The sequence below is a fragment of the Lepidochelys kempii genome, chromosome 1 (genome assembly GCF_965140285.1).
Source record: "Lepidochelys kempii isolate rLepKem1 chromosome 1, rLepKem1.hap1, whole genome shotgun sequence".
Taxonomy (NCBI): Eukaryota; Metazoa; Chordata; order Testudines; family Cheloniidae; genus Lepidochelys; species Lepidochelys kempii.
Window position 1 is genome coordinate 207,555,338 of NC_136380.1, and position 27,792 is coordinate 207,583,129.

Here is a 27,792-nt window from a genome sequence, read left to right on the forward strand (position 1 = left end):
GGTCTGATTGGCCGGGAGTCGGCACCGCCTGCAACGTCACAGCCGTGGCGCCCCCGTGGTTTCCGGCCCCGCGTTCCTATGGAGACGCCGGGCCAGGCGGGACCCGCGCTGCTTGCATGGAGGAGCCGGGTGGGGCTGTAAGTGACCCGCGCGCGCTTCGCCCCCCCCCCCCCGGCGCGCGCTGTCCCCCCCCTTCCCCCCGCCCTGATGCTCTCCCGTCTCTCCCCCAGGAGCAACGGTGGTTGCGGGCGGCCCGGGCCTTCGTCTGCGAGACCCTCCACCTCGTGGGGCCGGGCGGCGGCGGCGGCGGCGGCCCTGAGCAGCTGGCGGACTCGGTGGCGCGGTGCCTGCGGAGCACGTGGGCTGGGCGGAGCGGGGAGCTCCCGCTGGGCTACAGGTAACGGGGTGGCAGCGGGTCCCGGCCCGCCTCGGCCGCGCTCCCTCCTGCCCGCGCCGCCTGCCCCTGGCCCCGGGCTGGACCTGGGGGCGCTGCCGAACCCCCGGGGCTTGAAGCGGTTTCCCTCATATCCGGGCTTTACAGTCTGGTTCAGCGGCTCTCAGCGTCCCCAGTATGTAAAGTGCCCTGGCGGGGCTCGTGTCAGTGCCACCCCCAGCTGCTGCCACCCCCCCTCCTGCCCCCCCCCGGCATGTCTGGAAATCCGATCCCTGCTCTTCCCCCGCCTCTGTGCGGAGCATCCCCAGCTCCCTGCTGTACGTGGGGAACTGCAGGTCCAGGGCCTGCTGTAACAGCGTTGAACTGGAATGACTATTTCACAAGGTCTGGGTCTGAATGACTGGCCCAAGGACGGTACTTGGTTGGCCCTGAAAGTGAGGACAGCCTAGGTGTATTGCGTCTCTGTTCCACGGAGTTAGTTTGACCTAGGCCCATACACCTAGGTCAGGGGTGGGGAAACTTTCTGGCCCGAGGGCCACATCTGGGTGGGGAAATTGCATGTGGGGCCATGAATGTAGGGCTGGGGCACTGGGTTGGGGTGCGGGAGGTGGTGTGTGGGGGGGGTGTAGTGTGCAGGAAGGGGCTCAGGGCAAGGGGTTGGGGCGCAGGAGGGGTGCGGAGTGTATGAGGGGGCTCAGGGCAGGGGTTTGGGGTGAAGGAGGGGTGCAGAGTGTGGGACGGGGCTCGGCAGGGGGTGGGGGTGTGGGCTTCGGGGTGTGGGCTCTGGCCTTGCTCCTCTTACCTTGAGTGTCTCCGGGGTGGCAGCGGCACACAGCAGGGCTAAGGCAGGCTCCCTGCCTGTCCTGGCCCCATGCTGCTTCCAGAAGCAGCCAGCACTGTAGTAGCCCCTGGGGGAGCGGGTGGGGCAGAGGACTCTGCATGCTGCCCTTACCTGCGGGTACCTTCCTTGAAGCTCCCAGTGGCTGTAGTTCCCCATTCCCAGCCAATGGGAGCTGCAGGGGTCAGTGCCTGCAGGCGAGGGCAGCATGCTCTGCCCCCTGCTCCTCCATGGAAGGGGGGAGGGATAGCTCAGTGGTTTGAGCATTGGCCTGCTAAACCCAGGGTTGTGAGTTCAATCCTTGAGGGGGCCATTTAGGGATCTGGGGCAAAAATTGGGGATTGGTCCTGCTTTGAGCAGAGGGTTGGACTAGATGATCTCCTGAGGTCCTTTGCAACCCTGAGATTCTATGACATGGTGCTGTCCGCTTCTGGGAGTGACGTGAGGCGAGGGCGGGCAGGGAGCCTTCCTTACCCCCGCGGTGCCACGGGGGTGGCAAAACCGCGGGCTGGATCCACAGCCCTGATGGGCTGGATCCAGCCTGTGAGCCATAGTTTGTCCACCCCTGAGCTAGGTGGATGGAAGAGGGGGGTGGATTTACTACTCCAGTGGAAAAAACCCTTTTGTGGCTGTAGTGAGTGTCTATGCTACAGTGAAAAGAAAAGGAGGACTTGTGGCACCTTAGAGACTAACCAATTTATTAGAGCATAAGCTTTCGTGAGCTACAGCTCACTTCTTCAGATGCATATCGTGGAAACTGCAGCAGGCTTTATATATACACAGAGAATATGAAACAATACCTATTCCCACCCCACTGTCCTGCTGGTAATAGCTTATCTAAAGTGATTTCCAGCACAAATCCAGGTTTTCTCACCCTCCACCCCCCCACACAAATTCACTCTCCTGCTGGTGATAGCCCATCCAAAGTGATAACTCTTTACACAATGTGCATGACAATTAAGCTGGGCTATTTCCTGCATAAATCCAGGTTCTCACATCCCCCCCACCCCCATACACACACAAACTCACTCTCCTGCTGGTAATAGCTCATCCAAACTGACCACTCTTCAAGTTAAAATCCAAGTTAAACCAGAACATCTGGGGGGGGGGGGTAGGAAAAAACAAGAGGAAACAGGCTACCTTGCATAATGACTTAGCCACTCCAAGTCTCTATTTAAGCCTAAATTAATAGTATCCAATTTGCAAATGAATTCCAATTCAGCAGTTTCTCGCTGGAGTCTGGATTTGAAGTTTTTTTGTTTTAAGATAGCGACCTTCATGTCTGTGATCGCGTGACCAGAGAGATTGAAGTGTTCTCCGACTGGTTTATGAATGTTATAATTCTTGACATCTGATTTGTGTCCATTTATTCTTTTACGTAGAGACTGTCCAGTTTGACCAATAAAGCCTGCTGCAGTTTCCACGATATGCATCTGAAGAAGTGAGCTGTAGCTCACGAAAGCTTATGCTCTAATAAATTGGTTAGTCTCTAAGGTGCCACAAGTCCTCCTTTTCTTTTTGCGAATACAGACTAACACGGCTGTTACTCTGAAACCTATGCTACAGTGCTACGCAACGTACCTGCTTTTGTGCCTTTGCAGCACTTGTAGTGTAGACATGTCCTAAGTCCCTATGACTCTACAGTGCTGATAACAGCACATCATCTGCGCTCGGTGGGGGCTCTAGTGTAAACAACATTCCAACATCAATGCTCTTTCCAAAACCCTGTCAGCTAACTGCTAGGTGCAAGTACTGAAAACAGCTGGAGCACTGTCTCACTAGAGCTTCCAATGTTGCTGCTGCTGGTGTTGACACTGGTGGGAACTTTTTTCTGAAATTCCCTAACGTAGACAGGGCCTATGTCTGTGGTATTGTTATTGCTAGGCACACATATTAAAACCAGCTGGGTTGGGAATGAACTGACGGTGCTGCCCATGTTGCTCATACTTAGTGCTTTGATCAGTCTCAGCATTGTAGAATATTGGGCACATCTTCGCTCGTTAACAGTATCTGGTGGTATGCAAAATTTCTCTTTATCAAGTCTCTTAGTTTAAGCTTAGATACATTAAGCTTGGCTACATTCTTAAAGTTGAAGAGAAGAGCCTGAGACCTCTTTGATTTGGCATCTCTCAGCCTCACATCCTTTAAGCAAGGCCTGTTAAGATGAAGATTTAACTCTGAGGTTGGCAGCATTGTTTTGATCTGTCTCCCCATAAGCAGCACAGAGACTACAGTCAGCTACTCTTCTAGCTACTGGTCAGCACTGGTGCACCTCCAAGCACCTTGCTGGGGAAATGGGATCAGTATTGATTTAGAAAGGAGAGTGCCCCTTACAGAGTCATCCACATCACTCACTCCACACGGTTTCGTTGGTCTTCTCATGGAATCTCCCATTAACATTCTGCCTAAACTGTGGGATAAAGCCCTCCTACGTCTCCTAGGAAGGTTGTTCAGATGAGTATATTTTTCAGTCTCTTTTCCAAAATATTTCTCCATAAGTTCTGTGTGTGCCCAGCCATGTGACCACAGTCCAAAATGGGTCGTGCTTCCTCTGAGGTACTCAAGGGTAAATGTGCTCTCAGGGTAAATGTGGAAATAGATTGTGTTCCTGACACAGTGGCCATTTCAGTGTTGAGCCCTGTGTCATGCCATTGAAGTGAGTACATTCACCACCAAGACTTCCCATATGGTGGTACAATCTCTCAGAGGACAACATTTAAGGCTGCATAGCTGCACCTGTGCTGAGCCTGACCTGCTGCAGCAAAATGTCTAAATGCCCCTCTTCCCTCCCCAGCTTCATCCTCGTCCCTTCATATTATCATTCTTCCCTTTTCTCCAGTTTCATCTCCATCTCTGACCTCCAGTGCCAGCAATGCACACCCTGCTGTAGTCACATGACCTGGAGCACAAGTGAGTTCAAGAAATGGGCTCACCAAGGTGAGGACATCTTGCCCAAACAGAGTCTTCTGCCACGGACTCACCTAATCCTGATTGGCTACCTGACCGATGGAAGAAGGCAGGAGGGGAAAGAGAAGCTAATGGATGGCAACCTGTATGTGCAAGACAACACTGGTTCAATTCCCTGTCAGGTATGGCAGCAGGCAGCTTGAGGGATCCAGCTCTTGGTAACATTTCTGAAGGACCTTGCGGACAGCAGGAGGATTGAAACAATTTGCAAAAGATTGTGTAACTTGGGAGATCAAACATGCGTCTTGCGAGGGGAAGGCAGTGAGTTCAAATGCCAGGGAGGAAGGGTGAAATTTGTCAAACCTTTCATTGCTAAAGAGCTAACTACCAAACTTACTGGACTAGGGAATGACTGGAGAAAAGAGGCAGGGGAAGAAGGTTGATCCTGTCAATTACCCTTGAAATGTAGTTTCAGTTACTAATTAAATAATGGCACGAACACTTGGAGAGAGAGCCTCTGAGAAACTGATGGGACCAACAGTGGTAAGCTTGCTTGAATCACAGGCTGTGGAGCTAAAATTACTGCAACAGGGGAATTATGCTGAGCTTTTGGTGAAGCATGTGATACAGTGTATCATGAAATCTTGGCTTGGATGGGGTGCTACTCTGCTGAGGCCTGCCTGGAGGATCTTGAATAAAAGAGGTCTAGATAAATGGCAGCATCTGGAATTGGGGAGAGGAGGGGTGACACTAGTGATGGAGGCCCAGGTCTTTTTGTTTTGCCACTTATAAATAATCTAAGAATGGGGGAAGAGCATGTTAATTATATTTGCAGAAAACACAGCATTGGGATGAGCGTCAAACACTGGTGAAGGCAGAGAAAGATTAGAAATATGGTCTGGAAATACCAAGCACTGCCAAAATTTAAATGGCTGTAAATGAATCGCCACCATACCCTGGATGGGGAGAAACCTGGGCCCAGGGAATGCTATTCCTAGTGCCCAGGAAATTGCTACTCCTGGTGGAACTCTGTGCCACTGCACATGTGCAGAAACATGTCCCACCACAGATTCTCTTTGCTTCCCATAGAAAAATGTTTTTTGTGCGGGAAGTAAAGAGAAGCTGCACCAGTGCTCACTCACCCCTCCCGGCAGCATCGGCATGTCTGTTTGGGCAGCCGGGGGAGACGTAAGTCACCACAGGAAAGGGGGTGTGTGTGTCTGGGGATGCCCGGGATGGTGGGGGGAAGGAAGGAGGACAGAAATGGAGTTCCCAACAGAGCTGCCGGGGTTGGTCAGATCAACCCACAGAAACCTCCCCTGGCTACAGGAAGCTCTGAATTGGGGAAAGGGGGGCTTGGCGGGGGGGTCTGGGTGAAGGAGGTGAGGCTCAGTGGGGTGGGGGTTCCAGGTGCAGCAGGGATGAGGCTTGGCGGGGGGGTTGGTGGCGGGAGGGGTCCCAGATGCACAGGGGTTGGACGGACAGGTAGAGCAGCTCCCCGTACAATGACTCCTCCCTGCACTTTCTGGCTCCATCACTCCTCAGCCATGAGGGGTGAGGGTGTCACTGTGCAAGGAGCTGCTCCCTCTGTCTGACCAACCCCCGTCGCTGAGCCTCACCTACCCAACTGAGCCCCCCGATCTCGGGATCACCCAGACCCCCTGAGTCCCCTGAACCCCCACTCCGCCAAGCTTCACCCCATGCCTCAGGAGCCCCCTGCACCCAGAACACACACCCCCACCACTGGGCCCTCCTGCACCCAACCCTCCACCCCCCGAGCCTCACCCGCTTCATCAGAAGCCCCCCACACCTGGACCCCCACCCCACTGAGCCCCAACCAGCTGCACCCTGACCCCCCACCCATGAAACCCCAGTCCCCCAGCACCCAGACCCCCAGCTGAGTCCCCCACACCCAGACTCTCCCCCACTGAGCCCTAACCACCTTCACCTGGGCTCCCCTGCAGAGTCCCATTCCCCCCTGCACTCAGAACCCCACAACGAGCCCCTCTGTACCCAGATCCGGCCCACACCCCCCCACTGAGCTGCCTGCAGCCAGGCTGCGCCACACAGAACCCTGGTACTCTTGAGGGAATTCCGCACCAAAAAATTAAAATTTTTAAAATTCTTCAAAGTTCTGCACATTTTATTTGTCAAAATAATTGAAAATGGTGTGATTATATTGTGGTATTTTGACAAATAAAATATGCAGATTTTTTTGGCACAGAATCTTTACTTTTTTGGCACCGAATTCCGTCAGGAGTAAAATTACATAGGAGTTTACAAGGCTACATATAGTTTGGGGTCCTCTTGGAGCAAAGAGGGGTTTATTTCTCTACAGATCAATCACTGCCACTTCTTGGGGAGCAGCAAAATGTGCATCTTGCTGGAAACTGATCCCTGCTCTAAAATGAGCTGTGAGAGCTTTTGCTGTGTGACGGGAAGGCTGGGCTAATGCTGTAAGTGTCTTAATTCTGGAGTTGTATTGTGAATATATATCAAATTGCAGCACCTTTTCTTTTTTGGTTTAGCTCCTGCATTTTGAATCTGAGTGGCTGGAGCTACTGTTTCTCTTCCCCAGCTGGGCATACATACCACAGACAAGTCAGGGCTCAGCTGGATATGTGGAAATCCTGGCAGATCCGGTGCCAGTGGATCCTCGACCAAAGAGAGTGGTTGACACCATCCCTGTCTTCTACCCAGCAACAGTTGCACAATTGCTCAGCACCAGGTAAACACTCAATACTCTTAATTCAATATGTGCAGCTGTTGCTTCTGCCGTTTGTCACAGGTTCACCCTGCATCACAGCAAGAACCTGGCCTGTTCAGGGAGATGTTGATTGGGTCAGATTCATGCTAAATGTGTGAGAGAACAATTGAGTGGATATAGTATAAAATGTGTATATTAAATAATTTTAATCAATGAATAACCTGTACTCCAAAAATGTGTTGGGTTTGCATAATTTGGATAAGGTACAGATTCAAACTTTCATGACTCCATAGATTTTTATTAACCAAAATAAAACTTAGGAAATAGAAAAGATATGAAGATGAAAAAATATAATGCATTTAATTTTAAGTGACAGCTCATTTAAAATAGTGAATTTAACACAAACAGGTAGCTCTATGGAGGAGTGAACCACAGTAATCAAAGACACAAGTTGTTGGTAGGTAATTCTAAATTTAAATATTGAACTAATATATATCACAATTCAGAACCTTATTAGATTGGTAATTAAGGTAAAGGCCCATTTAAGCTAATCAGAATGTCTGTCATCTAAACCCAAATAATCTTTAAAGTTTATAAACTTGGAAACTAAGCAATAAATTTAATAAACACAAATTCAGGTTTATAAAATTTCAGATTACATCATTAGATAAGTGATATGTATTTGTGAAACCTTTTATCTCTTTCGCAAAGACCAATAGGTTAATTACACCAAATATGCAGAATAAGTCAGAAGCTTATAGTTTCTTTTGACTTTCACCAGTAAGTGAACCACAGTTAAAATATTCTATATCAGGCTAATTTAAACATTTTTTTATAAGCAGTGGTAATTGTTTTAGCTAAAACATTAGTCATTCAACAGGGCATATTTTCTTTTCTGTATTTTAGAGAAAGCTGTAGGCTGTGTGAATCTTAGCTTTTCTTCTGAAAAAGCTGTTTACTTACAGCTTGCATAAGTCATTAGTAGGTTTTACTGCTGTAACAGAGCAGGCTATCAGGAGATCTTTATATTGAGGTTGTAATGAGCACACCAGTGTGTCTTAGCTACTTTAGTCGTATAATTATTTAAAAATATTTCTAAACAATGAAGTTGAAATGTATTAGTAGTGACTAAGACAAATTGTCCATTTAAGTCATATACAAGTTTTATAAGCCAAAGTATGTACTCTTGAGAACTTGGCTTAACACGAGCATTTGTTATTTGCATAAAAGCACATGCATAAAAGGAGTCTTCGATAGACGACACCAATATGCATGAAATTTTCCAGCAACTTGTTATGGTTCTTCTCGAGATGAGTACATGTTCACCAACGCCTTTGGTTCATGGTGGTACTGTAGATGGCAGGCAGCTATCAATCCTTTCTTCTCTGGATCTTGCTCATGGGTTCTTTTCTTTTTTCTTTTCTTGGATTCAGAAAAGGTAGTTAGTGGCAACGCATAACTTTGGCAAGTTTTTTAGGGTTTACCTGATCCTGGATCTTTCAGATTTCTTTGATTCTTCTTAGCATATGTGCAACATGCCTCAGGTGGTACGTGACCAGGATTCATTACCGAATTTGATCCGCCGGTTGGATCATTAGCTTCCCCAGCCCAGGCCAGGTACTGATGGGGACTGCGACGTGATGGTGGTCAGCCATTTGAGTCCCCAACTCTCTTTTGTCCAAGTGATGTTCTTTGCAGATTTTTCTTGTTTCTCCTTCCTCAAACTCTGAAATATTATTAGCGAATCAAGCAACTGTAATAATTTTTTGGTAACACAGTAGCACCTAGAGTCACCAACCAAGATTTGAGGTCCCATTGTCTTAAGTACTCTATGTACATTCAGTAGGAGACAATCCCTGCTCTGAAGAGCTATCTAGACAAGTTAAGCAAAGAGTGTGAGAGCTTGCCACTTTACAGATGGGGAATTGAGGAATAGGGAGGTCAGGTGACTTAGCCAAGGTCCCATGGTTAGCCAGTGGCAGTGTAGGGAACTGAACTCAGATGTCCTGAGCCTCTGTCCAGTAATTTAAATGCAAGGCCATCCTTTCTCTTATCCAGTTTCAAGTTCACCTCACCACATTGTCCTATTCAGACCCCTGATCTCTTGATAAATACAGAATGTTATTTATCTCTGTCACTTTCAAAATGTCCAATCAGAAACCTAATGTCTGCATGTTTAAATGTTTATCTGTTATCTATATCAGCTTTAAATTAGTCTGCTGGTCACTAGTGCCTGATCATCTTGCCAGATTCTTCCTGTTCTTTATAACTGTTTCCTGTTCGTTTGAGAGCATGCCACACTTCTTGGGTCAAGTCAACTTTTGAAGTAGCAGAGATCTGTTTTATGATAATCTAGACTCTTTTGATCTTTTAACAATAAAGATGTAACATACACAACTTTTAAAAAGTTTCTCCTGTCTGTATTCTTAGTCTTTTTCTTATTGCTGTATATCTCCATCTTTGAATAACCTCTTACCCAGAATTCCACTGTAATCCTCTGTTGCTGACTCTGGAATTTTCCTTTTGTTCTGTCAGATAGAACATAAAATTGAATATTCTCACTGTGTATTACATGTAAAAAAAAAATTAAAAGAACATTATTTCAGTTGCAAAGTCAGCCACTTGAAAGTCAGGAAATGCCAGATTTATGCCTATGCAGTTATAATTCAGCCCCTTTGACATCCATCCTGTGCACTGAATGAGGTAGCGGTCCTGTGGAAAATTGTAGGTGATCATGTAATTAAACACCTTATCATAATTTTGTTTTGCATTCCTCACTCTTTCTTGTTTCTATTATTTCTCAAATAAACCTTGTTTTATTACAAGTTTTGTGTGGTATACTGGAGCGATGATTTAAGGTAAACTGGGACACTGCTCTTTTAGGGGCAGAGGATTGGGTTTCTGTGAGTTGCCAGTGTCAGGGGCTGGATATCACAGGGGAATGCTTCTTGGGGACTGGGGTGCACCTATTGTTAACCTGCAAGGTGAAGACAGGGCTGGCATAGCCTGGAGAAGAGTGCTTAAGTGGATAACAGGCGGGTGGTGGTAGGGAGCTAATACCCAGCCACCATGAGCAAGGCTACCTCTCGCTAGAGCCAGGGAGTAACAAGGTGACTCTCAGTCTGGGGTGGCCTGAGACCCATTACAGAATTGTATGGCTTGTTGTTTTTGAAAATCTCATCCCCGTCCCTAGGAAGAGAGAGAGTCCACATTACCCCTTTGGGACCTTTTCCTTCCACGAGTAGCATGCTACACCACATGTGTCCTTGGCTTAGTTCTAAGTTCTGCTTCCATCTCTCCTTCCCCCCTTCACTCCCCTGCCCCCAACTTCCCGTAGGGTTCCATGTCAGAAAAGAGCAAAGCTGAATGTGGCAGGTGAGCTGGCCAGACTTAGCACCCTCCTATGCATCCACCACAAGACGTTCTTTTTCCTCTTTTTGAAGTGCTTCACTTCTGCTGCTTGTGTTCCAGTGCTGGTGCAGGTGAGTCCTTGAGGCTTCGTGTGCTGGTGTTTTTCAGGCCCTGCCACGAGGTCAGCCTTTTCCCATCTTGATTCTTATTTATCCCTTTATTATTCACAATGATCTTATATATCTCTGGTACCTTCCATCCCAAAGGGTCCCATAGCACTAGATAAACTGCTTAGAAGGATCACTGAAACCTGCAGAAATGCAGCTACCATTGAGGTGATACACCACTCCACTGCCCCAGCAAGATTCAGGGCTTGGGCTGGAGTGTGGTACAGCCCTGGGGGCAGGGAAGATATTGGCCTGTATTTCTAGGGACACAGTGGCGGCAGGGAACGTTCTTCTCCAGTGCAGGGCATGCTAATGTGGACTATGCTTTCTCTGCTCTAGAAACCGCCCCAGCTAGCTTGGCACCACATGCTCCAGTTGGGCCATGGCTATGTGCTGACAGCATTGAGTGTGTCCAGCCTGAAGGCATCGGGGCACAAGGTATTCGTCACCAGCGTCTCCTCCTGCCTCCTGCCCTACTGTGCGGAGCAGGTGAAGGAACAGCCTCTGGAAATTGCCTGGCGGGGAGGACCAATTCAGCCAGTTTCCTCTAAGGCTGCTGTGCACCTCCCCTTGGAGCTGACAGATGAGAAGTTGCCAGTGCCAGCCAAAGAGTCCAAGATCCTGTCTTACACGGTAAGGAGTTATCCCTCACCTGCACCCTATACCTGCTTTCAGATCCACCTCCCCCTGAATTTCAGCTCCTGCCCTGCAGGGCCCATGGATGCCATCTGCACTATGCAATCACATTTTCCCCCAGGCCCTAGTGCCCTCTTTGTAAATGCACTATTTTTCTCTGTGCTCCTTCTCCAGGGGATTATCACCCGAGTACTAAACACCCAGGCTGGTCTCTACGAGCTTGATAACAAGATCTGTCTGTGCCTTGCTTACCAGCAGCTGTTGAACTCTGCCCGTGGACTCCGACCAGGAGCATGCGTGGAGGTGAGGTGTTGCGGCTGGGAGCTGAAGCACACCAGGGGATGGGGTGGCTGAGGCACAGACCTGTGGACGGTGGTGTGTGGAGCAAGCTTGTTGTGTAGGGTGGGGGCAGGAGTACTCTAAATCTTTCGGTCAACCAGGGGGGTAGTCCAGAACCCAGCTAAATCAGGGATATGGCTGTGCCTGGGCCTGGCCAGAGGTGGCTGATAGTAGCTATTTGCTCCCCTGATTCCCACATAGGTGGCAGCACATCAATGAAGTGCCCCTTGGGGTTGATGAGAAATGTAATGGAGTAACAAAGGGCTTTGTGTGGGATGAGAGGGTCTTTGGGGAGGGCCAGCAGAGTGTCCACTTTCTCTCTATTAAGTCATGTGTTTGTGTGTCTCAGCTCCGAGATGTCCACCTCCTGCAGAAGCCCCTGGCTTGTTTCCCCTTTGTTGTTGTCCTTGGTGCCTGTCTGCACAGCACTGTCCTTCTCAAGGGTTTCTCAAGGCTCAGCACCTTCCACCAGCCTGTAGCTTCCTCTGGAAATCTCTACATGCAACTGCTCTTCCGGTATAACCTAGGTCTGCCACTCTATCTGTGGCTGGTGAGCCTGTTGGAGATGCTGGAGCAAAGGTGAGGACACTCCTTCCCCAATCCCATTGGGAAGTGGTTGTGCAGGCCATTCAGAGCTCTGCCAGACAAATCTCTGCCCCCCTTCCGTTCCACCCCACACGCTTTGTGTCCTTGATGGTTCTGCCTACCCACTGGTTGCTTCACTTTTCTTTCCCAGAGAAGTTGTAGGTTGGTTTCTGTGAGTCACTCCTGGGTTCTGTTACATAACATGGTTTTTGTTCTGGAACAGTTAAGATTGCTCAAGTACAACTGCCAACCCAAATATTAAAAAATATAACATGCAGTTATGTCAGACACCCTACACAGCAGCCAATCCACAGCAATTTACAGAAAGTGCAGTCCTCATCTGTCCCCATTCAATACATATCTATCACATCCTCCGCTAAAACAACCTTTCAGAGTAGCAGCCGTGTTAGTCTGTATTCGCAAAAAGAAAAGGAGTACTTGTGGCATCTTAAAGACTAACAAATTTATTTGAGCATAAGCTTTCGTCAGTTACAGCTCACTTCATATAAATTTGTTAGTCTCTAAGGTGCCACAAGTACTGCTTTTCTTAAAACAACCTTATAATTGATGCTAGCTACAATCTTCAGTTTTTTGCTCATTTCTTACCTAGAGTCTTGTTTTAAAAAACATTCACACAATTAAGGATATTTGTAGTCCTGTCCTTACTTTTAAAGATTTGTTGGTTTTGAATTTAGTGATATTTTGGGGGGGTATAAGAAGTTCATAGATTATAGGTGAGGGTATCTTTAATTAAAAAAATATGTATGTATAATAAACATACCACTGTGATACTCCCAATCTTCCCTTTATCATCTGTATTCTCAAGACCTCTAATTATATTGTACTTTATGGAAGCTGTAATATTAAAATGTAGTAAGAGACATTCTTGCAGTAACCTTTGTTTTTTCAATTGAATTTCTATAATCTGTTTTTTGAGGTTTGTATGTACTTTAGTAATGCGTACTGCTGGTATGTGAAGTGTTTAGTCGTACATGGTTTATTAACAAACAGTGGTGTACAGTCTCTCTATTTTAGGTACAGTAGAACCTTGGAGTTACGGACACTAGAGTTATGAACTGACCAGTCAACCCCACACCTCGTTTGGAACCAGAAGTACGCAATCAGGCAGCAGCAGAGACAAAAATAACAAATATAGTACAGTATCATGTTAAATGTAAACTACTAAAAATATAAAGGGATAGCAGCATAGTAAAGTTTCAAAGTTGTATTAAGTCAATGTTCAGTTGTAAACTTTGGAAAGACCAACTATAATGTTTTGTTCGGAATTCTGAACAATCTCCATTCCTGAGGTGTTTGTAACTCTGCAGTTCTACTGTATCTATATGGCTCTCTTTACAGTAGTATCTGAGTGGTAGGGAAGTACTATTACCCTCATTTTACCACACTATTGGATGAGTGACTTGCTCAAAGTCACACAAGAAGCCTGTGGTGGACTCAGTTCTTCCAAGTCCTAGGCTAGGGTTCTAACCATTCACCCATCTTTCCTTTCCTGTTGGCTTTTGGCATGTTGTTTATCTATTTATGAATTTAAGTATATCCTTTTTGTGTGGATTTAGAGATTACCAGAATTTCTGAACTGCAACCAAAAGTAAAGTATTCTAGTGGGTTTTGGTCACTGATGGCTTGAAATTGTTTCTAATGGGTGAAGAAGACTGGTTCACATTTCCCGTTTTTCAGATCTTATGCTTGCATCACTACAAGGCCATCGTTAAGGTTATCTTAGTGGAGTGTTTGTTTATGAAGGTGATGGAGGATGAATAGGGTAAAGTGCACATGGACTTGTTTCTGCGTAGTGTGTTTGACACAACTTATGTGGATTTCCTAGTTTTTTAATGTTTGGGTTGGTAGTGGTGGCTGGCGGGAGAGGGAGTCCTGTTGCCTCAGACACAAGCATGGAGCCAGTTCGGTCATAGTGTTCTGTCTGTGTGTGGATAATTGAGTGATCTACAAATAAGAATGCTTGATGAGCATGTGATGTTCCCCTGGTGTTATCTGGACCAGTGTTCTGCTAGGTCATGCCAATCCTCGACTCTGGGAGCCAGCCTTACCCTGCTTTGCTGTGAGAACCCCCATTCCCGGGCTGTTCACACACAGCCTCTGGCATGTAAACTGCTCCCAGCTCCGTGAGTGAGCACTTTTGGCCAGCCGCTGCTTGGATTGTGCAACCGAATGACACTAGCCAATATCTCCAGTCCCAGACACAACCCTAGGAACCTCAGTCTTGCAGTGTCCGGTTATGCCTGCTGGACGCTGCAAGCTCATATGAGTTTGTCAGTTTAACAGAGAAATCGATATGTACCAAGCTTGTTATCCCCAGGGGAGTCTCTGACATGCATCAAACCAAATGTACTGCTTCATGTAGAATAAACAAATTTATTAATTGCAAAAGATAGATTTTTAAGTGATTAGAAGTCAAAGTACAAGTCAGATTTGGTCAAATGAAATAAAAGCAAAACACATTCAAAGCGGATCTTAACACTTTCAGTGCCCTTACAAACTTAGATGCTGCTCACGACAGGCTGGCTGGTTGCCAGCCAGGCTCTCCCCTTTGACCAGCGCTTCAGTTGCTTGGTGGTGGTGTCTGTAGATGGAGGTAGAAGAGAGAGAGAGAGCATGGCAAACGTCTCTCCCTTTTATCATGTCCTTTATTCCCTCTTGGCTTTGCCCCTCCGCCCTTCAGAATCAGGTGAGCATTACCTCATCGTAGTCCCAAACTGACCAAGGGAAGGGAGGTGACTCACTCGGGAGTCCAACAGATCCTTTGTTGCTGCCTAGGCCAGTGTCCTTTGTTCCTGTGAGGATGGGTTGTGTTTGTCCCAGACATGCCTTGATGAGGTGTGAACTGCCCCTCTGCTCTTGGAGAGTTTTGCCTGGGCCTCTGCTCCTGGAGAGTTTTTGTCTGGGCTTGTTTTAAGCCATGAGGACACCTTTTCAGTCTCATAACTATATATGTGAAATTACAACCTATAACATTACTGTAACTACAATGCTCAGTATATCATGAGCCTTCCAAAGACACCTGACATGAAAAACTTTGCATTGGATACCACACAAAACATATTAAAAGGATGAACATGGGGGACAGGGTGTTCCCCCAAGGTACAGAGGTCACAGCGTGGTGTATAGTCTCTTCTGCTCACTCATTCCAACCAATGCAATTGCAGCACACAAATTAGGAGTGATGGTGATTGGTTGATTTATAGATTCTTGCACTGAGGCCAATAATTTGTGGTTGAGCACTAGTGCATATCCTTTAGAAAGACATCCAGTTTGATCTAAAGATTTCAAGTGATGTGGCATCCTTGGTAAGCTGTCCCACTGGGTAGTTGCCTTCACTGTTTAAAAACTTGCACCTTTGAATTTATCTATCTTCAACTTCCAGCCAATGGATCTTGTTATGGCCATTATTGCCAACTCCAGGCATTAAAAAATCACGTTAGACCTCCCAATCACAACGTGTATTTAAAAACAACAACAATGAAAAGCTGGAATTTTTTAATTTGCCTTCTGGTTTTTGAGCCTTCAGAGGGGAGCCACACATACCCAACTTATACATGGGTCATTGCATGTTAAAAATTCAACCTTAAAGGCCCTTACTAAATATAGGTCCTCTGATTAGAGGGGGTTTCCACTTTGCCATCTCATAACCTCTGGGTTCTAGGGAGCTGCCATTCTCTCCATCTGCACTCTCTTTGCTCCCTCTTGTGTCCCCTAAGTACGCCCGCCCCTCACATACTCCCTCTCTACCACCATATTTCCTTCCTATATTTTCCTTAGTCTCATGCCTGCACCTTACATTCATACATAACTGTGATACAAAGGCTCCTTGGCCCCAGCTTGCAAAGGCTTCATTGTCCTGTAACAGCAACTCCTATCAGGCTTGACAAACACTGTACCTAGCATGTTGTTCTCATAGTATTTGTCTACAAAGAATGTCTTATGAGGTCTTAAATGAAAGCCAGGATCACACTGATCCTCATAAACATTGTTTGATATATGCATGAATGATACTTAAGAAGATATATATATGTACTACACATGTTTTAATGTCTAATTCAAGGCAGGGTTGGCAAACAGGTTTTGAGTCAGGCAAAGGACATTGACTCACCTGTCTCGCATGTGGCTATGTAAATTAAGCACTGCAAGCCAATACAATGGAAGCCAAATCTGCATACAGCGTAAATGGGGATGGGAACACACTGGAGACTAAACCACAGGGCATTGCCCTGTCGGGGTAGGAATGAACTTTGAAGAACATAAATAAATAGAATGCACAGAGACGTTTTGCTCATTCACTGAGGAAGCCCCTTGATGAGTGGGTTGGATGCTTGGATCCTGGTATGACTGAAATAGGGTGACCAGAAAGTAAGCGTGAAAAATCGGGATGGGGGTGGGGGGTAATAGGAGTCCATATTAAAAACAAACAAAAAAACGCTCCAAATATTGGGACTGTCCCTATAAAATTGGGACATCTGGTCCCTAGACTGAAAACCAGCTGGCTCTGAAAAAGACTGGATCCTTGGGGGGAAATCTACTTTATTAAATAGGAAAAGTAAACATTGATAAGTGTGGACCCAGGTTTGCGTTTTATGTTTTTGTTTTGTATGGAACCATTTCTGTTTCCATTATCCTTACTATCTCTTAAATCTTAGTCTTTGATAATACACTGAGGGTTGTTTTCATTATAAATGTATCTCAGTGCTGTGATGATACCAAGTTTTACTAGTCAAGCTTTGTGTATTATATACGGTTCCCTTGGGGACAGCAAACTATTAATTTCTGAGTGTGTCCAGTGACAGGAGCTGGATATCACAGGGGAACGCTTCAAAGAGGATTGAGGTGTGCTGTTTGGTTAACCTTCAAAACAAAGTGAAGGCTGGCAGAGCCCTGAGGAGATTGTTTGGGTGACTAACAAACTGGTGGTGTCAGGTAGCAGGCATCCAGTTAAGCACAAGCAAATCTTCCTCTTGCTGGGGGGGGGGGTCCTATGGGTGAGCTGTTAACACCTGTATCATTCCTCCTCTCAGGTTTTGCTGTTTTGTTGGACGCCGACAGCTGTTCATCCACTCTGTGTCTCGAGGCCCTGGAGTAGCTGAGAAGTTTCTTGTCCCCATTCTGAACGCTGTGGTGACTTCTAAGGCGCCAGTGAGAGATGTTCATCATGAGATCCTAGCAGAAATGCACCATTGTCCCTTGCAGCAGGTGGGGCCCTGCTCCCTGAGCTCCCTGTTTGTATGAGGGGAGGAGACTCATTTTTTTTCTTGCTTTTTGTATCATTTAGTATCAGCCTCTGGAGCCCCCATGCCAGGCCCCACCTCTTTCTCTGCTGCGCTCTGTGGCTGAGCAAAGAAGCAAGGAAGCCTTTAATCCATTGCAGCTGCTGTCCCCCTTGGAGGCCCAGCACATGGGCACCCAGGAGCTGAATCGCAGACTGGCTTGGTCCTATGATACATTCTCAGCAGAGAGCTTCCAACCCCGAATGGTACGTGCTAAACTCCCCTTGCAATCTAACATACAGGAGCTCCCCTCCTTCCTCCCACCATGATGCCTGGAGGGTGGGGCTGGGGCTCCTCTCCTCTTGATTGACATGTGTGTACCTCCAGTTGGGGTGGACCCTGCTTTCCGTGCCTGGGATGTAATGAAAGAGGTGGTGGTGGCAGGTTGCTGATAGTGTCAAAAATGGTTTCCATTACAGACACTTGAATCCCATGCCCTTCAAGCTGAGGACTGGTTGATTCTCTTCACAGCTTCCTTTCTTTTGCAGGTGTTGCTGGGGGTGCTGAGAGCTTCCTGCAGCAGCGGCTCCCTTCAGCTGCGGGACAAGAGTGATTCGATCCCCTGTGTGATCTCCCGCAGGGATGGGAGTCCCTTCACTGACACAGCTCTCATAGGTGTGGCCCACACCGCTCTAGTGGGGGATCCTGGCCTCTTGCTGCTTTGCCTGCTGACCCTAGGGGGTGGGTGGGAGGGAGGGGGGGGCGCTGAGCTCTCTCCCTACCTTACCTGCTGGGTTTGGGAGCAAGAACGCTGAGCTTGCTCTCTCTGCTTTGCCTGGCTGTTGGCTGAGCTCTTCTCTGGTACGTTTGCAGGGTCCCTTTTGCAGGTGGAAACCTACCAGCTGGTGGTAGAGCGATTCCTTCAAAGTGACTTTCCCTCCTGGGAGCAGCTGTGGATCCTGGAACATGTGAGGGGCACAGAAACAAGGCAAGTGCCCCTTGTCCTGTGCCCAGGAGCATAAGGCCTTAGCCTCCCTCTAAGGAAATGATCCCCCTAGCCTGGACCACAGTGTCATGTGCCTACAGCTGGGTGCATAGTGCGAAGGGGAATAATCCAAGAGCCTGGAGAGCAGTTCCAGACCCTTGGCTGGGCGGGAGAGTCACCCTGAAGCCTTGGATGGGTAGAAGTAAGTGGGGGAGAAGCCCAGTGCTCCGTAGCTTGTGCTCTCACTTGCTCTTGCTGTTTCCTCCTCACTCGTTCGGTCCCAGAGTAGTGGAAATGCGTGTCTGCCATTGTCCTTTACCTGAGCATGCAGTGGTTTAGACAGGTCCCTGGTGACGTGTTTGAAGGTTCCTCTGATGCTGTTGAACCTTGTGGCTGTTGGTTTTTCCTCCTCTGGCACCAGCCTCTGGAGTTCACCAACATGTGCTCCCATTAAATCACCCCCCACACACACACACCTAACTCCTGCACACACGCACACAGTTTCTCTGTGGAATTCAAGTTCCTGGTGGCTGCTGTTTTGAGGGGGCCATTCCTGTTCTCATCTAGTCCCTCTTTCTCTGTGTCAAATGCAGAGCCAGACTGACACTGAGTCTGTGCTTCCTGCATCACAAAGCCCCTGAGTGGTGAAATACCCCTACAGTTCCACATCTGTATAGGTATTTATAAAGTTGCCCATTAACGGGATATCTCAGTGCCTAAGTGCATCTCCCATGCTGCCTGCACAAGGTGGGTTTCTCTGTCTGGGACAAACCCACCATCTCAGTCTGTCCTGGATACACTAGGTCCAGCGGTCTTCAGCAGGCCTCCACTCCATCCGTTCCTGCTGTCTGAGCCTTTGGCCAAGGCTCCCTCTCCCTGCTGGCGGCCTAGTTTGGAACCTCCCTGCCTACTAAGTTGGAGCTGCGATGATATCTCCTCTTGGCCCCTCTTCTCACTACAGGCTGTATGTGCAATTCTGCTTTGAAGATGTTCAGATTCTTCATACACCTGAGGTGCAAGTCCAAGAGGGTCCCACAAGCAATAACAGTCCCTGGTTGGGGAAAAACGATGTTTGCAGCTCAAAGGTTGAGCTGGGATCTCCAGAGGCAAAGCTGCCAAAGTTGGAGGGGACCCACCCAGGAGCTGGCTCTGATGAGGGCTGTGATAGAGGCCAGAGCAGTGCCAGAGGAACCAGCTGCATGTCTCGTCTATTCCTGGTCACCCAGAAAGAGGGGCTTATGTCACGCAACTACCTGCCGGCTGCAGAAGGAGATGGAGAGGAGCAGGAGCTGCGGCTCAGCTTCCAGGCCACCGTACTCTGGATGGACAAACCTCGGCTCTGGGGGCATCCCAGGGAAATTGGGAACCTGCCAGAGCTGGAGCAGACCAACCATCAGAGGGAGGACAGCGAGGCACAGCAGAGGGTAAGGGAGGGCTGGAGGAAGTGGCCTTCTGGTTAGGGTGTGAGCTGGATTTTGGTATGGGGAGCCTACCTGAGGGTCAGGGGAGCCAGGTCCACAGAGAGTGGGAGGATGGTTGTCTCTTGACCACTGATGTTTGTGAACACAAGGGGTTCCCTCCCAGCCCACCGGGAACAGCTCCACTTATCCTCTCTCTCTGCCCTGCAAGTGTTCCCCTTCCCCTCCCCCCCAGGGCATACCCCACTGTCCTTTGTAATCCAGCCTCCTCCTGCAAGGGCACTCTGCCTTCTCCCCGCACCCTGGGGGGCTGTGCTTTCCCTTCCCTTTGCCCACTCCCACCATGGTGAGCTCTGCCTCCCGGCTCCCTCACCAGTGTCCCTCCCTCATCAGCTTCTCTTGTCCCATTCCAGGTGCTGCTGCTTTTTATGGGGAGATCACTTCGATGGTTCCCATTCCTGCACCCAGATGGGCTGTACCGGCTTATTGTGCCCCAGTGTTTGGTAAGGAGGGGCCTTGGTGCTGCCCCCTGCAGGGCCCCCTGCCACAGTGTGGGACTCCAGAGCTGGGGCTTGCTCTTCACCCCCACCTCATCTTTTCATCACTCTCGGAATAGCTTGTCACGCTTTGGCTCACCAGAGGCATCTCCTGCAATTGAAATCCTGCTCTCACTGTGGCCATGAGAGAGTTAAGGGAAGCACATTAACCCCTTCTCTGCTGGAGGAGGGGGAAGCCAATGTCCTGCTGGACTCAGTGTTGTGCTGTTAGTGACACATCCACTTCCCTGAATGACAAATGGAATGGCCAGGATGGTGCTGTCCCTTGCGCCACCTACAGACTCAGCAGTGGCTCCCTGGAAGGCAAAGAGTCACAGCAAAGGAGACTAAGCACCTTCTAGCTTTGGGGCTCATATTGCTGCCTCTGATCCATGGGCAGGGTAATCTGAGGATTTTGGTGTAACACATGGCAAAGCAGGAGTCTCTGTAAGGGCTTTTCTGCTACTGCTCCCTGGGCCCCTCTTTTTTCATCTGTGCTTGGGGCCCTCTCCCCTGCTGATCTCTCCTCCCGCCTCCCTTGATGTGCCTCTTGTGCTGTTGTTCTCACAGGACTTCGGGGTGTTTGAGCAGCCTTGTCTCTCGCCGTTGCAAGGGAGGCTTCTGAACCAGTCGGGCTGCCACTCGTGCCTGCTAGTTTCAGATACCTGGCACCTACAGCATGAGACTTGGATCTCCTGCCTGGCTCAGCCCCAGGTATGCAGCATCTTATAGCTCTGGGTTTCCATGGGTGACTAGTTCTTCCCTGGGGATCTGGGTCAGGAGATCATACAAACACCCATGGGCACCATGGCGGGCTTTGGCATTTCTCACAGAAGTGAAGAAAACACCCCCCCAAGCCCTCCTGCCCTGAAACCAATGCTGAGGAGTGGTAGCCTCTCAGCTTTGTACAGTTCTGTGCTTCACGACCTCAAGGATGGATGTGATTATGGGCCTTGGGTAGAGCTGGTCCATATCGGTGGTGGGTGCATATCATAATCCTGTTAAATCTGTATCTCCTCCTTTTCCAGGTGATCCCAGGGTCAGAGTGGGCAGGAATAGGGCAGACAGTCTTCTCCATTCCAGAGCTACTAAGCAACAGGTATGTTGGTCCTTCTTCTGCTGTGGTGTTAGGGTCACTGAGACATGACCAAGACTTGGGAAATGGGGTCAATGCTGGCTCCTAGTTAGGAATGCACTTTACTCAGCCACCTGCGCTAACCCCTGCAGTGCAGTGGGGTTTCTTTGGAAATCGTCCTCATATGTAAGTGGGTCAGGCCAGGCCAGCAATCTACCGTATAATATGTGACAAGATCACAAGTGAGACCTTCCCAATGGGACCCCAAAACAGTTTGGGCTGTTGGGTGCAAGAAGTCTCCACTGAATCCCTCTCAGAGATTGGGGGTGGGGAATGTCGTGGTCAGAAATACTGAGTGCTACCTTCTGCTGCCTGTTCAAAGGCTATTGAATGGGGCTGGAATCTGATCTTTTCAAAGTGTGTTTAAATATGAATGGAGTGACTTGGTCTGTCTGTGCAATGAAGCTCTTACTAGGCTCCTACAGTAAGGCCGATTTTCCCCTCCTGTCTCCACACCTGCCCAGTTTCTAACTTGGGGATATAAATCCTCTGCTTTTCCAAAACCTTATTTAGCTAAATTACTAGGGCTTGCCTTCAGAATGTCTCCTCCCCGACCACACCCCAGGCTCTGATGCCTCCCTCCCCCTACTTTCTTGTTGCTTTTGCTCCTGCTTCTCCAGATCCAGCAGCAAGGAAGTGTGTGCAGGGAACCACGTACTCTGCTTTTGTGGGTGTAGGATGGATCTGAAGCCTGTATTTCAAGTTCTGTTTGCAGCCCACATGCTGCAGCACTAGGAGTCAGTCCCTCAGTGGGAGCCAGGTGTACTGCATCCTGCTGTATGCTGCCTCACTACACAATGTCTATAATGTGGCTGAGAGTTGTGGCATCTCCCGGTGGGGTTTATCCCTATCAGCTGCTAAAGACCTTTTACTCTTACCATGGCAGCTGCAGTCTTGAGTCCCTTGAGCTTATGGCCCTCTCCTAGGTTTATTGGGAAGGGGCTGGTGCATGGTCTGCTCAAGGGCGGGCTTCAGAACGTGCTTCCCACTCTGTCTTGACCTTCAAACGTGCTATATGCACCCACTGTCATCTCAGGGATTCCCTGTGAATGGGGGAGCTCATGGGGTGAGATGGATAAGAATCTTACATGCTGAAAGCTTGTGTTCCTAGCCCACTGTCTGGCTGGTGCAGAAGCAAAGTATAGCTGAGTTGGATAGGCCCCTGATGGAAGGCAGGTGAAGTACGGTTGTTGAACAACAGTGATGCCTCCGCTGCAACAGGCTGTCATAAATCCTCCCCGCCCCACTTAAAACCCTGCCCTCACCTCTCCTATCCCAGCTCTTATCCTGCCACACACCCTCATCTGTTGCTCTGCCACATCACTTCCTAGGCTAGACAACATTCCACATAACATGGACCAACACAAACACCAACAAGAGGCCCAAAGAATTCACACTGTGTACGTAATTCCCTGGTGTGGTCATGGCCCTGACGATGTCCAGAGGGCCCTGGGACAGATGAGCTCAGGTGAAGGTGCTGAAGTGTCTGTGCCTTAAATTTCCTCCGTTGCTGGAACCTCAGAGTGGGGCATCTCTTCAGCCATCAGGCTCTGCCTCTGGTCTCTGTGGCAGGACAGAGCCCCTGATTCTTTGCTCTGCTCTCAGTTTCACAGGCTCCCTTGTCTCTTTCTCTGGTGAGATAGTGGAGCGGACCTTGTGTGCTTCCCCTGGGAATGAAAAGCTCTCCGCACCCTGCAGCATGCGGCGGCAGAAAGGTCAGCACGTCTGCCTCTGGTGATGCTTGGTCCCCTCTGCACTGTGAGGAGATAAGACACTAAGCCCCATTCTGTGTGCATATGCTAGGGGGAAGGGGGAGCATGCCAGGGTACTGCAGCCCTGTCAGTGTGTCAGAGGGCCGGAGAATTCCACCCTGTGCCTTTGAGCATGCCAGGGTTGGACACCATGCCCTGGGGACGGGTGTCGGTGCTGCTGTGTCCATTGTGTTTATGTGTGTCAGGGATGGGATGGGGCATTCTGCTCTGGTGCCTGTGTGTGCCCTGGAAGGGGGTGCTCTGCCCTGGTACATGTGTGGGGTTGGGGCACCGTGTCCCATTTTGTGTGGTGGAGGGACCAGGACTCTGTCCCCTGGGTGTGTTAGAAGCAAGTGAAAAGGTACTTGGTCTTGAGGTGAATGTGGGGGAGGGAAGGTGCATGGGCCTATGTGTACAGGAGGAAGCAGGGGGCGCTAATGTATGATTGTGGGGACCAGGTACTGGCTGGTGTGTGGGGTAGGGCTACTGAAATTAGCCTGTAGCAGGGCAAGCTGGGAGTGGGATAGAGCAGCAGCTAGTGAGCTCATTGTGTCCTTGTCCTTCTGCATGCCTAGGGACCCTCCTGCCCTGGGATCACAGTGTGAAGCTGAGTGTCTCAGCTGCTCCTGGCTCCTCTGTTGTGCTGGATGTTTACATAGCAGTTGCCAACCTTCAGCATCTCTGGGGTTTGCTGCCCGGGGCCAAGATTCTCTTCCAGAACCTGCAGCGAAAAATCTCCAGGTACGTCTAGTCCCTGAACAGCTGTCAGCCCAGATCTAGACTCAGACACTCCCTTTCCCCAACCATACAGGTACACATCTCCCTGCCACCATCCACCTTGGCCTGTGGCCTTGTGATCTGACCTGGACTCAATTGGCCACATCCTTCTCCCTGTTCTCATCTCTTGCCCCCCTTCCTTCCTGATCTACTGTCCTTTCTCCCTTCTTCCTGTTGAACTACTACCCCCACTCCCATGGGCCATGCCAAAGGCGAAAGGAAGACCCCAGCCCATCCAGACAAAGGGGCCTCCTAGAGCTGCCTCTAATGTTTGCTTTTTTATGTTGCAGGTTTCACAATGTTTATTGCACATACATTGCCTCCAGCTGCATCAGCATCCTGGCTCTGCCGCCCTCCTGCTTGCTCCTTTCCTCCAAGTGAGTCTGGGCTCTGTCTCACTCTTCTCCAAGGGAGTTTTTCTCCATGGCGGGTTGTTCACATTCTTCTTTTCCAGTCCTGCAGGTATAGCCTCCAAGTCCCCTGCAGCCACGTCTCCCTCGCTGGTGTTTCTGTCCAACCTGCTGCTTCAGCCTCACAGCCTGTCCCAGGGCCAGATCCTCTGCAACTTGTCCTGTGTCCTGGCTTTGTCCCTGCAATGGATCTGCTCTGTCTGCAGTAGCATCTTCAGAGAGGTACCCTAAGTGCCCACAGGGATCATTGCGGGGGAGCCCTCCTGGGAGTCATGTGCTTTCTGCTCAGAGGCCATTAGCTGTCTTACTGAGTCTGCCCTCTGCTCGCTGGGAACGTAGCCCTTGTCAAATACTGTGTCGGAGAAATTGATGCTTCCTGACCTTTCCCAGTGCCAGAGCCTCCTTCCCAGTGTCTAGCATTAATGCCTCACATACAATAGCGCCACAACAGAAAAGGGCCCAAACCGCCAGGTGCAGAGATGCATGTGACTCTGATGTCTGGCTTGGCCACAGGCTGGGCTGACTCTGGGCTGAGTGGGTGGGCTGTGCTCTGCCTTCCCAGTGCATACTCCATTCCTGTGGGAGGGTTTCAGTCCCACCCAAACCCTTAGCCCAGGGACCCTCAGCCCCTGGGGGGCGCTCCTTCCACTTGAGACACTGTCCCAGGGAATGCAGTTAACAAGCTCTTTAACTTAGGGGGGCACAGGGAGCATTGGCTCCTCCCTCCACTCCCAGCTCTGATTTCTGCTCTTGCTTCAGGGAAGGTGCAGCCGACACAGCCCACCCTGCCCATCGCACACAGGAGTGAGTCAAGCCAGCGCCAAGTAAGTACTGGGGGGCAGGGAGTGGGTAGAGGTGGGTGGGAGGAAGCAAAGACCACCACCCTAGGGGAGTGAGAGCAGTTGATCCAGTGAAGGCTGGTTGAGAACAGATGACATGGATGGAACAGCCAGTTAAAACTCTGTGTCACTTCCCTTTGGCGTGAGCACAACCCTCCTTCCCCCACTGAGCTCACATGTGCCTGCTCTTCACGCTGACCTTGCCGTTGTCTCTGTCCATCTGTGCTTGGCCTGTAGGATCCTGGTGGAGGATGGAACAGCTGAGGCTCTGGTGCTGTGCAAGAACCAGCAGGTGGCTGCAGTGTTAGGCCTGAGCCCTGTGGAGTGGAAAGCTGTGCAGAGCAATGTGCAGAGAAGGGGCAGCATTTTCATTCAGCATGGAGGAGCCAATTCCAGGCCTGGGGTAAGTGGCTTATTCTGGCAGTGGCTGTGGTGCTGGGCCTGAGCCTCAGCTGAGAGGGAGTCCACTGACTCCTATGTAGCCATCTGGCTCACTCCACAGGTTCACTGACAGTACTCTGGTTCCTTCCTCAGTGTGTGGAGGAGCCTGAAGACCTTGTCACCTGCTACCTGAGGAGCCTGTGTAGGAGCCGTGCCATCTGCCGGACCATCCTGCTGGCTTTTAGCCTCGACAGGAAGCCCTCAAAGATTCCCCAGCCAGGTGCGTATGTGCCCTCAGCTCTCACCATCAGCCTCAAGTGCTGCTTGACTGGGCAGGAAAGAGTTGCCCTACCAGCTGGATGGAAGAGGGCTGGGGAAGAATCCTCCCAGCAGCCAGGAGGAGGAGGAGGGTGCACAGGCCACCTTTCTTGAGCCAGCCCAGGGGAAATTACCAGGGTGTCAGTCCTGCCAGTATCCACAAATCAAGGTCCTCTGACTTTAGCCAGGCTGTGTGGGATGTTGATTCATGTACTTTGGGAAGGGCTGTGGCATGGCTTGGTGGATTTATGGTTAGGAAAGTGACCGTGCTGTCTCCCAAAGGTCAGACTGCTGTGGGAAGGAACGTGGTGCTGCCATGTTCAAGTTCTGTCAGTGATCCCAGAAAAAATTGAATTTTTGTGCTAAAATTTTTAGCAGATAGTTGTCACTCTTAGACTTCAGTTAAAGATCGGGGGAGGGAGAAAAGGGGAGTGTATCTGCCTTTTTTGGCTTCTTTCTGATTTAGAGAGAGACTGGAAAGCTTATTGCTGAGAATTGTGTGTATGTCTTCCCTGTCCTTACTGGAGAGCTCTCTGGAGAACCGGAACTTCTTCTTGTGGTGTATTCTCACTCCTGGAATGAGTTTCCAATTCTCCAGGTTCCTAACACACAGATCTGTGATCTTAGGAAGCTGTAAGATCCTAATATCAGACAAGAGCAGGTCAAATCAAGACTTGGATTGGAGTTTGCTGGCAAGATCCCAGTGTGCATGGTGCTGGCACCTCAGGGAGATCTTCCACCAATCAGTATTGGTCCCAATGCCACACGGGTGCCAAGGGGTACTGTGCTGCTGGGAGACTCTCCTCTATCAGTTGGCACTGACCCCAGGGCTTTAGCATGCTGCCAAAGTGGTACTGTGCTGCAGTGTGTGGTATGGGTGACTCAGTGAGGGTGCTGTCCTGCTAGAGATGACATCTTTCACGTGAGGTGTAAATTCCTTGTTTGTAAAGCTGGTGCTGGTATTAGTGGGAGTAGGTGCCTATCTGTGTACACCTGCTGGGTGAGCAGTGCGTAGCTCTTAATTCTTACATGCTGACTTTAGTCATAAAAAGTAAAAATGCTCTTTCCCTCAGAATGAGACCATTGGTTTTCATAGCCCAGCATTCTGCCTTCCTCAATCTCTCTGCAGTTGGTTGGTTACAGTGTTCACTTCTTGTCCTTCATTGCTGAGCATCTCTTAAACAGCTGCTGCAGTCCACCTCAGGGTCTTATGTTGCCATGCAGTGCTGGGTGAGTGGATGGAATGTGAGTTTATCAGTGGGCTACTTGTATTTTCTTCCTCCTTAGATTCACCGCAGCTGAGAAGGTTTCTGTGTGGTGAGATGGAGTTTGTGTCCCAAGTGGGAGCTCGACTGAGCCTGATGTGCCTGAACATCCAGGAGGCAGATCCCAAAGTCTTGTGCGGTCTGAGCAGCAAGAGGATCAAAACATCCATTGGTCACTCAGCTTGAGGCCTCATCTCTCACCTCTGTCCGTAGGAAAGGAATGAGAGAGCCTCTGATACAGCTTGGCAGCATGTGTGTTCTGGCTGAGACTACAGGCTGTGGGCTGCAACTGGGGCGTTTGTTGTTAGGGCTTTGGGGTCAGTGATTGAGGGGTGGAATTGATTGTGTGTTTCCCGAGGGAGGTCATTCTGGGACTCTTGACACGGCCAATTGAGGGGCTAAAAATCTGGGAGTGACAGGTGCTCATCCTCTCTTAGCACTCAGCCATGGCTTACAAACTTAGCACTCAGTTTGTGTGTATTTTACAGTATAATATCTAATGTAAATAAAAGTATTTTTAATAAAACTTAAAGAATGCCATGGGTGTTTGTAGAGAACTTGGGCAGAAGAGCATTTATACCAGGTTTGAGAACTAGGCACAGAGCTGCCTAGATTGGCTTGCCTGCCTGAGAAACCAAACAGCAGTAATGGGGAGGGGCACAAAATCAAAGCTGAAATTAGCTGCCCCCATAGAAAATGGTTTGAAAAGCATCTGGACCTAGATTCAAAGGGGACTTAGGCAGTGCAGTGCCAATCATAGGCACCCTGCTACCTAGTGGAATTCTCAGCCCCAAGACAGGCTCCCCTTGCATTGTA

The 27,792-nt window shown here is 49.4% G+C and overlaps 1 protein-coding gene across 1 annotated transcript; it reads left to right on the plus strand.

The window, feature by feature from the left end:
* Window positions 1-27,511, plus strand: CTC1 (CST telomere replication complex component 1). The gene is made up of 24 exons (XM_073309942.2): window positions 1-137; window positions 231-397; window positions 4,072-4,321; window positions 6,668-6,867; window positions 10,184-10,328; window positions 10,704-10,997; window positions 11,175-11,303; window positions 11,689-11,918; window positions 16,973-17,147; window positions 17,227-17,427; window positions 17,710-17,836; window positions 18,035-18,149; window positions 19,108-19,570; window positions 19,978-20,067; window positions 20,671-20,814; window positions 21,129-21,199; window positions 22,841-22,950; window positions 23,562-23,727; window positions 24,054-24,140; window positions 24,218-24,395; window positions 24,933-24,997; window positions 25,250-25,415; window positions 25,547-25,673; window positions 26,999-27,511. Exons 1-24 carry the CDS (start codon window positions 117-119, stop codon window positions 27,160-27,162), a joined length of 3,885 nt encoding a protein of 1,294 aa, XP_073166043.2. The 5' UTR covers window positions 1-116; the 3' UTR covers window positions 27,163-27,511.
* Window positions 27,512-27,792: the final 281 nt, after the last annotated feature.

Bases quoted from the DNA above. Each gene is read 5' to 3' on its own strand.
- CTC1 (XM_073309942.2), top strand. From the start codon at position 117: ATGGAGGAGCCGGGTGGGGCT. The intron at 23,728-24,053 runs GTACGTCTAGTC...TTTATGTTGCAG, and splicing joins CTGCAGCGAAAAATCTCCAG to GTTTCACAATGTTTATTGCA. The intron at 25,674-26,998 runs GTGCGTATGTGC...CTTCCTCCTTAG, and splicing joins CTCAAAGATTCCCCAGCCAG to ATTCACCGCAGCTGAGAAGG.